The 15180-nt window shown below is 37.9% G+C and overlaps 1 protein-coding gene across 1 annotated transcript; it reads right to left on the reverse strand.

The window, feature by feature from the left end:
- Positions 1-3: 3 nt before the first annotated feature.
- Positions 4-7966, reverse strand: cdcp2 (CUB domain containing protein 2). The gene is made up of 6 exons (XM_084733149.1): positions 7900-7966; positions 6481-6828; positions 4945-5286; positions 2411-2764; positions 833-1011; positions 4-699 (listed from the first exon to the last, which is right to left on the reverse strand). Exons 1-6 carry the CDS (start codon positions 7964-7966, stop codon positions 394-396), a joined length of 1596 nt encoding a protein of 531 aa, XP_084589275.1. The 3' UTR covers positions 4-393.
- Positions 7967-15180: the final 7214 nt, after the last annotated feature.

Below are 15180 nucleotides of genomic sequence, written 5' to 3' on the forward strand. Positions count from 1 at the left end.
CACATTTTAAAATTTTTCTTTTTATTATTTTCTGTAAAGGAGATATAAAATACATTTACACATTGTGGCACATCAGAAACCTTACACTGTTTTATGAATGGATGTACATCACAGTCAAGAATATGTCATTTATTGTTGGTGGTCATGATAATGCCTTTCCTTTGTACTGTAATGATAAAGTTTTTTGTTGATAGGAGCTGTTTTTATATTGTTTGTGAACATTTTTATACAAAATATGATTGAAAATATGACAACTTAAGCGTTGGAGTCCTTTCTTTGTCGGAAAAGACCATTCATATATATATATATATATATATATATATATATATATATATATATATATATATATATATATATATATATATATATATATATATGTACATATATATAATACTAAAGCAGCACCAGCCAAACAATCGCTATCACCATGAGAATAACAGCCAGAACACAGATGCTAATGAAGACGATGTCACTCAGGTCATGAGGCTCAGATTCTGGAACCCCTGCATCACCTCCACTGTCACTGTCGGTCTGCTGGGCCTGCTCCTCGAGACGCCGCTCCTCTGCTGAAATGATGGACACCGATGCTATCTTCCGCAGGGCATCGCACTGCACCCTATATTCCTGCACATTCTGCTGCTTCCCATCAGAGAAATCAATGTAGAGTTTGTTTACCAGCACGGTGATGTTCCGATATTTCTGTAAGAGATCAGGAGTTATGGTATTTATAGAAGCAAGCCACAAATCAATGTCTCAAACTGCTAAATGTATAGTGAATCATTGCCTATTATGGTGTACCAGTAAGTGATGATGTGAGACTGTGGTTAGTCACCTGGCCCGCAGTGCCACAGTTCACAAACTGAGCCAGAATCTTGTATGAGGTGGCGGTCAGCTGGGCTGCACAGGTCGGGTTTCCCAGGTAGATGCTCTCACGGTCCAGCTGAGGTAAAGACTGCTGGGGTATCAAGATGGTGAATTCTGATCTTGTGCAGCTGACGTTTACAGGTACCACTTTGGGGGAGAAAAAAAAAAACAGTTCACACTGTTTGTGAAGAGCAGCATAAAAAAAGAGCTGATTGTAAAGATCAATATTGAGCATTTTAGGCATTTACAAAGAATATAGTTGAGATTTATAGTCCAGTCAATCTGTGGTTTGACCTAGGGAAAATTGCAGTAGTGAAAAGCTAATTAAGTGTCCATATTCAGCACAAATGCTTTCTTGCATATTATGTCTATAAGGAACTATTTATACCCAACTTAGATATGGATATATCCATAGGACCGCTGTGGCACAAATTGTAAAGCTGTGTTCACACTACAAGTGTTAGTGCTCAATTCTGATTTATTTCTCGGATGTGATTTATTGCTCGCACTTTTATAGTGTTATTAACACCTAATTATGTTAATAAACATCTTATAAGGACTTATAAGGGCCTTGTTAGCTATGACCTAATATGAGGACCTTAGTATAAAGTGTTAGGGTTTGTACTTGCACAAACCTCAGTCAGATAAAGGGTCAAGGAATCAGGCAGACTTGATCAGTGTTTCCCAAAATGCTTTTTTCTGGGGACCTACTTTTTAAACATGACAACCCGTCATGACCCAGTTCACAGCAGGCCTTAGCAATAAATCTTGGGAAGTGTTAAATTGTGCATAAATGAATGTTCCTGACCATTTTTACTGCCATTTCCGCATGACCTTATATTATCTTGATGCGTGTTATTGAAAAGATATACACAGGTTAAATACTGCATAAATGAGAAATAAATGAATTTAGACTGGGTTAACAGGCCATATGATTGTTTTTGTTTCATTCATCCAGAAAATGATGTAGGACATTTTAACCTATTTCATGAAAGAGACAAAATAAGTGCATTTAGGTGGAATTATCAGGCTCTCATTTTTCCTCTTATCAATAAAACAATGTACACATTTTAAATGCTTTAGAAAAGATGTACTGCAGATATAAATTTTAAAGTTTGCAGGACTTCTTCCATAATCTTTTATTTATTTGGGCATCCTCACTGGACTAGACTAACATATTCAACTATACAACATCCCTGCCACTGCACTCTTTCTGCTAATAGAGGATGGAGAGGAAGGACGGCAGATTACACAGGGGGGTGCGTTTTAGTCATTTTGCTAATAGCATCCCCCCCATTCCCCCTCACATCACCTACTGCAAATATATTATGCAGGAGGGCATCAGGACCACTAAAAACTATGAAACATTACCACTGCAGTTTCTCCTGGGCTGAGTGAGATTGACTGGACAGTTACATTAAACTCGGGAGTTCATGAATTAAACCTACAGCCCTCACAGAATAAGTACAATTAACACTCCTTAAATTATACATATGAAGTTTTTCATTCTTAAAATAAATCAGATGCCTGCATAAGGAACATTTACCTCCGAGATAAGAAGCAGTGAACCCTCTGTGAGCTTCATTTCTGTCCGTGCTGAGTACCACCAGCAACTTGTTGCCCTTGGAGATTAGAGAGGACGGTTGCTCCCTGCCACACCAGCGTCCCAGCAGGGCGTCCGTCTGACTGTGCCCGTCGTACACTGCCACAGAGTCGTAGTCGCACTTGTCTGACAGACTGTTGCGGTCCTCCAGGTCCATGATGGGAAAGAAGAGTTTGATGCGGTATCCAGCTGCTAGAGTGATGCTCCAGTGACAGTTGATGTTGTTTGGGTAGATGTTTGGAAAGTGGGGGCTGCTGAAGTTGCCACTGACAGCTGTCAGGACCTGCTGGCATTCACCTGTTGGAGTAAAGGTGATTATATGTTAGTCAACTTAATTATTGGTTTCCTACAGTGAAGTTTATGTTTATAGCAGGTATATAATCAAAGTCTTATTATTAAAGAGATAACTCCTTCACAAAGTATGGGAAATGTTCCTTATTTTGGGGAAAATGTGTGTACACTTTCTTGCTAAGACTTAGATGAGAAGCTCAATCCCACTCTCTTGTGTAACACTCAGTCTTGAGAATTGGTACAAAACTGTATTTTGATGGGAGTTTGATCTTTACTCTTCAATTATGCCAGCAAAAAATATTTTAAAGGCTCAAACTCTTGGCTTTAAAACCTTGTAACAGGCCAACCTCAGAGTTGATGACAGCACAGTTGTAGTAAGTGGAAATTTTATTTTCTAAGTTGCTAACAGTTCTCTTTATACTAATCAAAAAAACACATTTCTAACCCACAATTTTTATTTGGCTTTGATTTAGGAGGGCTGTGCAATTGACATGTTATGGTTGAGACCCATCTGATGTCAAGATTATTTGATGAATTTGTGGAAAAATAGAAATTTTACCAGTGCTTGAGTTGTATGATTTGTCCCAACTCTGGAGAATGGGTGGTATGATAAGTAAGAAGCTACAGGCAGCAGTGTTTGGTGAACACTCATCAAACAAATATCTAAGACCCGACCTTGGCTACTCAGACCACATCTCTGGGACCTCAGGAACTCTCAAGCTGCTTTTACAGCTGCTACTGCACTACTTCACTTGACACTTATCTACACTATTTATTTTTCTATTTCTGTAACTCTTATATAGCGATCCTGTGTATTGCACAACATATCTGTACCTTGTATTGTACCTTTTTGTATTTTCTTGTTTGCACCTTGTGTGTGGTCTGAATGTTTCATTGATTTTTGTTTGTTTGTTTGTTTGTTTTGCACCAGGGACTGACAGGAACATTGCCTTCCTCTACAAATTGTACTGCACTGTATGGATGACAATAAAGTCTCTCTTATCCCATACCTATTATCAGCAACCGGTTAGCTTAGCTTAGCATGAGACTGGAAATGGAGGGAAACAGACCGCCTGGTCACTACACCAGGACAAGAAATAGCGAAATGGCAAATTAAACAAAGAAATAGTTAGATAGATAGAGAAATAGTATTCTTTTGTTATTGTCATTATATTTCCACATTTATTTTCTCATTCTTTTACAGATTTATTCTTTTTTTATTGCACTTGTGAGTCATGATAGTATCTGTCTTGTCATCTAACTCTTTGCAAAAAACAAATACATATTTCCCAAAATGTTGAACTATTCCTTTAAATGCATTACATTTAAAGACTGCAGTTCTTGCGATATGGAAAAATGGATGAATAAAAAGGGATTAAAAGTATATAGTTTTTTCATGTCAACATAAAATAAAATGGTTAAAACATTACTGTATAACTAATAAATAAAGTGAAGATTAATGATTTAAACAGCCAGTAAACTGTCTGTGCCAGCGTCCTTCTGCAACTGTATTTTAGGATTTTCATCCTCCTGCCAATCAGTTTATGCTTGACAAGGGGACTTGGGGACAGTCTGTGATCAGCTGTCTCAATGTTATTCTTTTCAACTGCATTCAAGTCTGAGCCACTCAAGGACTTTCACTTTGTGGACTTATTTTCTTGTTCGAGGAAGTGATGGTATGAGACGGGTGACAAGCTCTGCTCTACACAGATACAGTGCTTTGCAAAGTGGTAGAAGTGTTCGATTTTCATTCAGTCGGATGACAGGATCTTTTGTGCCATGTTTGAGGTCTTTCACGTGTGTTGTTTCAAACTTTCAGCATAATGTAAAGGGTTTTTTTTCCTTCCCACCACTAACATCACCCTAATATTATTCCCGTTGTTTCCTATTACTAAAGTCCAATGCCCAGCATTTATAGCCCTCAGCAGGTCTCCAGGTCTCAACTGTGAGTGTGGACAGCTCCTTAGATTTCATGGCAGCTTTTCTGTTCTGAATAGGCACATGAATAGGATTTCTGTGAATAAAGGTTGCTTTATGTAAACCCTAAAGCCTGACAGAGTAATAATATGTGACATTGTTGATAACCGAACAAAGTTATTTGTCTATTTCCACCTCCTGCAGTTACAGCCATAGTCGATGGTGGTCAAATATCGAAAGCACTTCATATTGCGTGAAGAGATTCCTACCTGAGTAATAGTAGGCCTTGAACCCACGGCCACCAATATTGAAGTCAGACTTGAAGACCACCAGGAGCTGGTTAGAGGTGGTGACGATGTGCGGGGGTTTATCAGCCCCGCAGTATTTCCCCAGGTGGCGGTGGGTGACCGTAGGGCCGTCAAACAGGGCGACAAAGTCAAAATTACAACCCTCGTTGTTTTCCAGCTGGAAGTCCAAGAAAATCAAGGTGACCACGCTGGTGTTGGATACATGGATGGCCCAAGAGCAGTCGGCATTGTTGCTATACTCATGAGGGTAGCCTGGACTGGAAATCATACCTGATAGCCCAGTTAGGACTCCGCCACACATATCTAGAGAGGACAGAGGGAATCTTTCTTTTTGAAAGGGATTAACACTACAGATGACAGTGCATGTGTACAACCGTAGACTTATATATGTAGATGCTGCATTGGCCTTTGGATCATACGTCAGTGTCATTGCCTGTGATCAAATACATGTAAATGGAGCAGCTGCCGTTAACAGATTATAAACCTTTAAATATAACGTGACTCATTGAAATCATGCGAAAAATCCAAACTAACTCCGTCACATTATATTCCTTTGTTTGAGTTGGGTCTACATGTATTTACTGGATGGAAATCCTGCCCACAATTTGATTGAGTTCATCCAACGATGTTTTATTTATTCTTTTTCTTTTTTTGACTGAACATCTGCATCCTTTGCATCTTTGATCCAGTTCATAAACCACTAGTCCATAGTCCGTATAGGAACAATTTATCATTTGACTTTTCTCCTCTGCTCCCATGCTTTAAAAAGATACTCAAAAGATGCAAAACCATTATCAAAAATATATTAACTTAAAGCAATTCTCCATCCCTATCAAATCAGAGTCAGGAACATTAACTTCTTCAAACATTATTTGTCATAAATCATGATATGAAAGACAGCATAAAATTAAATAAATTTTGTTCCCATCCCATTTATCTCACAATATTCACAAATTCTTTCATCGTCAATTAAACCTTTGTATCTTCCTGTTCAATACCTGGTGGTAATTCACCACGTCTTAACCACGCACAGACTGATCTCTGACTTTGAGGCACATGAAACTCGACAATGTTTTTCACATTTGTAGTCTTTCTTAAACATTAAGACAAAACATCTCATCTCGATATATACTCTTAGCAGATTTCCTCTGCCCATTCCTTAGCCCAGACCTGTTTTATTAAAACTCCTCCAGCTCTATGTTAATTCTTTGGAAATAACTGTCTTCAAGTCCACATTTGTTCACAGGCTAATCTTGCCCAGTCCAATATGGCAGCAACGTTGACATATTGCAGCAACTGCATCTCAGGCTTTGAAGGCCACAGCTGTAGACTCTTAGTCTCCACTGTTAAGGGAAGCTCTAAGTCCTTCGCTGATTCTAAGGTCAGGAATTCTTAGCTGAAAGCCATGAGTTATGGTATTGTCAGAAAAAAGCAACTCAAGTTTTGGGCAGTTAGCCAGCTGATCCCTGTCATATCGCATCAAACGTAACGAGTTACCTTTTCTGTAGCCAACATTGAAGCCCCTGTAGGCCACATGGCGGTCGGAATGGAAAATGATGGACATGACGTTCCAAGACGAGGTGAACTGCGGCGGGGAGATGTCACCGCAAAATATCCCAAGGAGGTTCCCCTCGTCCTCAGATATGCCATTGTAGATTTTGATGTAGTCATAAGCACAGTTGGCATGATACTCCAGCTCAAAGTGGTGAAACGTTAGGAGCACGGAGGAACCTTCTGCCACCACAATCAGCCAGGAACAGTCAATGTTGTAGGGATACAGGCCTGGGAAGTTTGGGCTGGAGATATTTCCAGATGGAGCAGAGAGGATTCCTCCACATTTGACACCTTGTAGTTACAAAAGTTTAATTTCAGCTCAAAGAAAACAGATACAGAGTAAAGGTTATGGCTGGTTTGGTCCCACTTTATTTTACAGTACACTAATAAGACATAACTAACTGTACTTTGTATAAAATTAGCCAAAAATTTGAGATATGTTCTTTATTAGTTGGTGAGCAAATACAGCTATACCTTAAGTAACAGCTTACCTATAGATTGGTAGAGCTGGTTGACATATTCTTTGTAAATGATAAAGTAACAGATATATCACTTTAGATTACAATACAGTTCTTTTGTGATGTGTCTGTCATTACCCTCTAATGAGGCCTAATAAGGGTCTAACAATGGGAAATAATTTGCCCCTAATGACCATCTAAGAAAGTCTAATAATAGTCTATTAAAGGGTTTTAGTACTGTCTAATACAGACCACTTTATTTCTAGTTTTTATTAGTGTACTGTAAAATAAAGTTTATTAGACAGTAGGTATACCATAATATGATACCATACACCTACAGGTACACTAATAAGACATAACAACCCATACTTTGTTGAAGAACTACAAATAATTTCTTTATTAGATACTAGCCCTGTAAATAAACCTACACGTTACAATGTACCTGTACTGTAAACTAAAGTGTATTGTTTTCCATTTAATAGGAAGCCAAAGACACTGTGTCTATATCTGTGCTTTCACTTTTGTTTACAGAGCTGTTTGTTGTAATGTGTTCTTAATTACCCTCTAATACAGTCTAATAAGGGTCTAACAGTGGGAATTAATACATTTTAGTTTACAGTACAGCTCTGTTGTAATGTGTCCCTAATTAGGGCTCTAGATTTTGTCTAATTTGATACAAAATACAGCTTGTTACATCTTAGTAGAGAACTGTAAAATAAAGTGCAGCTGCTCTTTTCTTGCTTATGCATTCATTTGATGATTTTCTAGCAACCCCTGGAAGTGTATTACAAGCTGACATTGAACAATTGAGGTCCAACTTTCTCTGTATATACAGTACCCGCAAGATAAAGCACTTCCATCAAATTTAAGCTTTGCTCCATCAAGATAACAAATAGCAACTCACCTTTTTTAGAATCAGCCTTGTCAACAAGCAGTAGTAAATGAATCAGCATAGCCACCCTGAGACTCATGTTGTTATTGTTGATTCGGCTTTTGTCACGCCTCAGCTACAATACCAGCAGAGACAGACAACGGCAGTGTCAGAGCGTGCAGCCTTGAGACATCAGCAGTGGTGCCTGTAGAGGTAATAGGACTTTGAAAAATTCATCCACACACAGCCTGAATGAGAAACCTGATATCTACCTGGGCCACGCTTTGCCCCCTCTTCGCTAAATTTTAATGACTGATATCCAATGAGCATGAGTGGCTTGTCAGGACACTGTTTGGAGAGATGCTATACATTTTTAATGATGGTCTCACACAAACACACACATATACACACACTAAACACCAGCAGCAAGTGGAGTTGATAAAAGAGACGGGAAGAAAGAGAGGAGAACGATCACATTTGTCTCTAATATAAATGGCTTCATTAGAGCGATGTGAGGGAGAGAACGTCCCAGAACTATTGATGTCATGGACCAAGGGCCACTGCGTAGACTTTGCTTTTCTTGTGTAAAAGCAGCTCAAGCACCGCACAAAGACATCAGCTTCTTAACTTTGAATGGGAATGTATATTAATGAAGAAATGCATCAGTGTGTCAGATGTATGTCAAGTATCTCACTTCACTGGTTCATAGAATCAGATGCTTTGTAGCTGCGACTACAAGAGTTTTAGCACAGTCACTGAATCTTAGAAGTACAGATAATTACTGAGCATAAAAATTCATTCATGATCTTGAAAACAGTAGTTTAACAAAAAAAAAAGTTGCCTCAGATGAAGACCGCAAGCTAGTACAAAAAACAGACCTTCAATTAAAGGACCAGTGTGTAAAATATAGTGGCATCTAGTGATGAGATTGTAGATTGCAATAACTGAATACCACTTGTTTCATCCTCCCCTTCCAAGGGTGCAATGAAATTTGTGAAAAACGAGAAAGGCCAAAAGGCCCTAGAGCCAGTGTTTGGTTTGTCCACTCTGAGCTACTGTAGACACACAGTGGATTCTGCGGAAGGGTACGTTAGACATGAACAACTCATTCTAAGGTAACAAAAATATTTCTTATATGCAGGTGATTATACACTAATAAAAACATAGTTGTGAATATTACATTCAATGTGTGCCATATTTCACCAAGAGATGCCTTTAAATAATGAGATCTTTAATATATCTATTTTTGTCAAGGATAATATTTCTATTATTGTTTGCATACATGGAATACATCCTCAAATTCACAACTTAAAGGAATAGTTTGACATTTTGGAAAATGCTTTTTCTCTCTTACCAAAAATTAGATTAGAAGATCAATATCACTCTTATATCAGTCCGTTCTAAGACGCTACAGCCAGGTGACAGCTTAACTTTGCACTAAACAGGAGGCAAACAGTTTGTCTTGAGGTCACTGTTCCCAGCCAGATTCTTTAGTTAACTGTTCCCCTGTTTACACTCTTAAAGTTAAGCCAAGCTGGCAGCTCTCAAACTTTTAAAAGGCATAATATGCAACAATTTCCAAAAAAACAATGCATAAATGAACATAATTCCTTTCAATCACCACTTATAACCCTCTAGAAGTAGATGGTGTGGTTGTATCTGCAGAGACCCTGTTGTCTGCCTGTATTTTTCCTCATTACTTTGCTGTGCTCAAGACATAAAATGTCAATATTTGACGTCGTGGAATGATCTGATGCATTTACGAACAGCTCAGACAAATCCAACTGATTTCTATGTTTAAGTTCATGCTCCTCACCCCACATTTTTTAATCAATGACAAGGAATGAAGGGGATGAAGGAACTAATAAAAAGGACAACCTATCCCAACTTGTCCCTTACTGACGTTTTGTAACTGACCCTTGGTGTTGCACATTGAAGCTCAAGGTAACCTTATGTGGCTGTACGTACACTGCCAGAAAGCCTCTTTTAACATGTTAACATTGAGAAGCAACCACATTTTGGGTAGATTTTAGCGCAAAAACTACCCCAAACCCATTCTAATACTCCAGTGGTCAATTGAAATGACAAATCGTCGTCTTGCATTTGAATTTTACTTTCATATTGTTTTTATTTTGGAGGCCCTTGTGGACAGAAATGGTAGTGCTTCCGCTGTAATAACCACAAAATATAACGTCAAAAATAAAATTATCTGAATGAACATCTCCTCCTGCTGCTTTCTTAACTGGCTGAGGTAGTACTCACTGTAACTTTGCCTGGAAAAATGTAAACACAGACTTGTTTCATCTGATTTCAAGATGAATCTGACCAAGTGGCAGACATTAAGAAAAACTACTGTGTATAAAAACAGTCAATCTTCTCTGTGGTCTTGTCTGCTTATACAGGTCATATAGGGCATCCATATTAAATTAAGAATGTATCATAAAATTCCTTGTAGGAGGTTTAAATATCAACACCACTCTAACATTTACTAGTCGAGTGGAATGATAAGTTGTCATCTTGCATTTACATTTTATTTACATAAAAGTGTTGAAGCATTGGCATTTTAATATAGTCTACAGTAGTACCTGCTGTGAGGAATGGCTCCTCCTGTGTCTCTGCTGTTTCTGTTTCCACTGAGGCTAATGCCTGCAGCTTGTGTTTGAGTAGAACACAATTATATCACGCATGATCGCAGGCTTATAGAAACTGTAAAGCTGAACATGAACTATCTAAATGTTCAGCTTCTATTAGTTCACCATATACTCTTGCTGTCAAACCCCTTTCTGCTGTTGATAAATGTAGCAAAAAGTTGAGTTCTATGAAGTAAAGTTGAGTTAAAATATAAAGTTTGAAAGAATGTTTCATTAAAAACTGAAATATACAAATATTGGCAGTAGAAGTCACTGTGTATGACTCCTGAGCAAGGTCATCTCTCTCAAAGATTCAAGCCATTTTAATGCAAATGTTGTTTATGCCGTAGTTTCTATTTCTGAGAAAATAATGCTGCAATGACTCTCAGACAGAGATTTTGCTGTATTTGCCAAATGTCAATCATATCCCATGACTCATTCCTCCTGGCTCGGTGGTCTTATAGCTGAACAGTGCAGACACATGTAGACAACAATAATCCTGAGAGTGTAATCCTCACTGGAGTGTATAACCGACAGGGAGATAAAGTACTCTTAGTAAAAACCTATTCTGCAAATAAATGTTTGCTATTCCAGCAGTGCTGCGAAGGCTTTTAGACTGAATATCTAATGGCTTCAGAGAGCAAAGCTAATACCTGAAGAGACCTGCTAGATGGCGCTGTTGCACTATGGAAACAGCAGTGAAAATCACCACTGGCTTTTAAAAAGTCATGCCGAGCACTACGCTGAAATAAATAAGAATGTGATTAAAATCAGTCAAGTGTTTTTCACACAGCGGTTCCTGGAACTAAAATGAACCGCCTTGCCTTTGAATTTTAATTCTGTCCTCTCTGAAAGCTTGTCATTGTTCAAGGATGTGGGTACTGGGCAGTGCTGAAATGTGTTTCACAAAGATATCGTTTGTTTAGAGCAATTAAATCACCTATTAGTAAATACTGAAAAAACAAATAAAGTTGAAAGTATTGTTGGAAGTAAAATTCCAGCAGAATAAAGGGGAACTTCAGCTGAACAAATAGCAGCCTTTTGACCCGAGGGAGCTTAATTGAATGCTTTTAGTTCAAAAATTCATAAAATGAGCGTTGTGTTATAATTTGTTATATTCTGCAAAAAAATAAAATTAAATAAAATCCATTATTAACACCTTGAAGCATAAGTGGATGGGATTTATCTGTGTTGTTGTGGGCGGAGGCACTTGACAGCCATGGCATCTGGCATCTTTTGATCCAAATAGCGAGAAGGCAAATGATGCGAACGCTGATAAAATTTTAATAAAACATAATCTGTTTACAAAACATCTTTTCCCACATCAGGTCAGATTATGTTAGATTCTGCTACGGGTATACGGGGACTGTTGGTAACTGCTCACTCTGATGAATGTTCTCTGAAGCCCCTGACAGTCGGGGGGGAAATGAGATGAATATATAAGCATATATGTCACAGGACAATAAAAAGTTAATGTTTCTGACACAGCCTGCAGCTTGGCAGAACATCTCTGTGCCGTTTTCAAGTGTTTTCAAGTGTGCTATACGGTGTCTAAGTTATGATTTGTCTTTTAATATTTTTAATGCATGGTCTGTTTCTTCAGACAGAGCCTAAGGATAACCTTGAATCAACTTATGCTGCGTGTTGTTCAGTTGTTCCATCAATATTTTCCATACTTTTTGTATTGCAGCTGGTTGGATTTTTGACTCCTGTTTTATTTCTTTTGAGCTCAGGCTCCACTAAAATCTCTAAAAACAGAGCTTTACTTAATGACATTCAGAGTATTCAGCATTAATAAGATTTCTGTAGCAGTGGTGGCAATTTTTATGCAGGAGTGGACCAGCCAAACCGAATGTGTACAGAGGAAACATTGCTACAACCTTGTACCTTGTATTCCCAGCTGGTGCTCACTTACAGCCAGAAATGTTGTTTTTTCTCCCTCGCAGTGGTTTTGTTAACATTTTCTCTGCACCACTTTGTTCCATTTCCACCTTCTCTCTCTACCAAGGACAATATTGATATGTCATTCCACCTCCAATTCAGGGAGCTCACAGATTGGATTATGGACCATAATGAGCTAAGCCTCCCTCTATAGTTATGAGGGCAATGAAATCCGTTATTCAGGTTAGGGAACAGAAAGGAGAAAGATTTGACTTCCCTTGGCAACTGCTCCTTCTACTACCTCCGCTCTGCTACATCGGATGAGGATGACGTTTCTTATGTTGCCCGTAGTTGTTTTTGTTATTTATACACATTTAATTGCATATGGAGTGAAGAGAAAACAAAAGCATCACAGAAAATGAACATAGAAACAATAGAAAAAGCAAGTAATGAGACACTATGAAGACAGTGCTCTGAGGCTTAAATTGAAGATTTAGTTGTTTTAATTAGAATTTCTTTTTTCTAAAAACTTTGCACTGTATAAAATCATCTTGCTTATAAAACATACTGTATGTAACACTAATTGGTTGTCATAGCTGCAGCAAAGATAAATTCTCACAAAGGCTGGTGTTTGGAAATTTTAATTTAAATTATCACCACAGTTGAAAATATGAAAAGCACACTTTTGAAAATTAAATTATTATAATACCGTCACACAATAAATGCACAATATAAAATTAAAAGACCAGTGGCATCTAGCAGTGAGCTTGCAGATTGCAAACACCTTATCTCACTCACCCCTTCCAAACGTGTAGGAGAACCTAAAGGTGGTTGTTGAGCTCACCAAAAATCCAAAACACTGTATCTAGAGCCAGTTTTTGTTTGTCTGTTCTGGGCTACTTTAGAAACATGGTGGTACAACATGGCAGAGGACCCATGGCCTCTGTAGATATAAACAGCTAATTCTAAGGTAACAAAAACACAACAATTCTCATTTTCAGGGGGTTATATACTAACATAACATACTTGTGAATAATACATACCATTTCTGCCATATTCTGCCAATAAACCCCATAAGTCTTTCACATTTGACCTTTAAAATAATATACAGTACAACTGAAATATGTGATCTACAACTGATGACTTTAATGGTTTATAGAACCTTAAAAACAAAAGGCATAAAAATATTATCAGATGAGTCAGAAATATAGATATACAGTATAATTAAAATGAAAAGTAAGTCTCCCTTGTCTTCCAATCAGGCAACCATATCTCTTAGAAATTAAGCCGCTTTTGTTTCCTAAATATAACCACACCACTACTACCATTTTGACATCAAAGTAGTAACACTGAGCCCACTTCACTGAAAAAGCAAGCACACAAACAAAAATGTATTGTTACAACAAATTAGTAGTGTATAAAGTTAATTTCTTTGCAGCAGTGTTAAATCAGGTTTAGCATGGGTGTAACTGATATTGTTATCAAATGTAAGCAAGCCTCATGAGTGAGCAGTCCTCACTAGTCCTCTGTTTAACTTTAAAAATGAGTTTTAGCTTATTTTTTCTGTCCACCAGCCAACTTTACTTTAGCAGCAAAGAGTCGGAAATTTCCCTCAGAAGTTGGAAGAGACCAAAAAAGTGAATATTGGTCTTGTGTTCAAAGAGCCTCCAAATAAATACTAATATTGCTTGTAACTGATGGGTATATAAATAAGCAACAGTCCTGGCATATCAACTTACAAGGTGGTGATGTTGATCTTGTGTTCATAACTTGTTTCTGTTGCCCCCATGTGGCCAAGAGAATAAGTTATAACAGGTTTAAGCTGTCATACTGCTGCTCATGTAGCTAGCATTTCATAAGAAAACAAGGCTATTAACAGTCCCATTATGTCTTTTCATGACGGCTTTGTGAAGAAATAAATGTGTTGGTGGTCGTCCAGTCACCTCAAAGATGTGCTTCAACTTTAGCCACATGACGCTGACTCCTTTCAAAGAAATGCTAAACTAAGATAAGTGCTTAATGCTTATACATTTTGAACCAAAGTCTTGTTTCTGTTCAGTCCAGTCAGCAGCACATTACGAATGTTTGCTGTTTTCTTGCTGTCCACCTATTCCACATTTTCCAGGTGTATACAAACACAACACCAAATGTTTATTTTTAAGTTATTTTTCTGAAGAAAAAATATAATGAATAAAGAAAATAAGCAAACATAAGCAAAGACAACAGCACATAAGTGTCATTTGTAAAACAATTACATAAACATATAAACAAAAACATTAAGAAAACATGCTATACAAAAGCACAGACAGAGAGCACAACACAGACCAAAGCACATACCCACAGACAAAAGCACAAAGTATATAACATAAGCAAACACAACAGCACACAAGCACAAATAATGAAATGATTACATAACCATAACCAAAGCACATGAAGGAAAACATACTATACAAAAGCACATAAGTACTGACATAAAACATAAGACAAGGACACACCACTAGTGCAGATAATGACAGTGTGCTTGATTGTCCCATAAGCACTGCTTTAAAAATTTAGAGAATGAAACGTTAAATTACCCATGCCACGCTAAGGTAAGAGCCAAATTCTACTATTTTACGAAGGATAGGTCACGTGTTTCCGGATTAGGGCGCAATTCTTTCGTCCATTTACTCTCGCTATAAATCGCACGTGCGCAGTTCGATCCTCTCAATACAAGACATAGGAGCTGTGCGCCCTCACCATTCAATGCTGCTGTTTTACACGTCAACCTCTGGGTGGCAGCAGCGAGCGACTGGCCCGATGT

The sequence above is a fragment of the Lutjanus erythropterus genome, chromosome 12 (genome assembly GCF_056507025.1).
Source record: "Lutjanus erythropterus isolate fLutEry1 chromosome 12, fLutEry1.hap2, whole genome shotgun sequence".
Taxonomy (NCBI): domain Eukaryota; kingdom Metazoa; phylum Chordata; class Actinopteri; order Lutjaniformes; family Lutjanidae; genus Lutjanus; species Lutjanus erythropterus.

Excerpts from the sequence above, each read along its gene's own strand:
- cdcp2 (XM_084733149.1), bottom strand. The coding sequence starts at position 7,966 with ATGAGTCTCAGGGTGGCTATGCTGATTCATTTACTACTGCTTGTTGAC. Across the intron at positions 6,829-7,899 it reads CAAGGCTGATTCTAAAAAAG|GTGTCAAATGTGGAGGAATC; the intron begins GTGAGTTGCTAT and ends TGTAACTACAAG. Across the intron at positions 2,765-4,944 it reads CAAGGCCTACTATTACTCAG|GTGAATGCCAGCAGGTCCTG; the intron begins GTAGGAATCTCT and ends TTACTCCAACAG.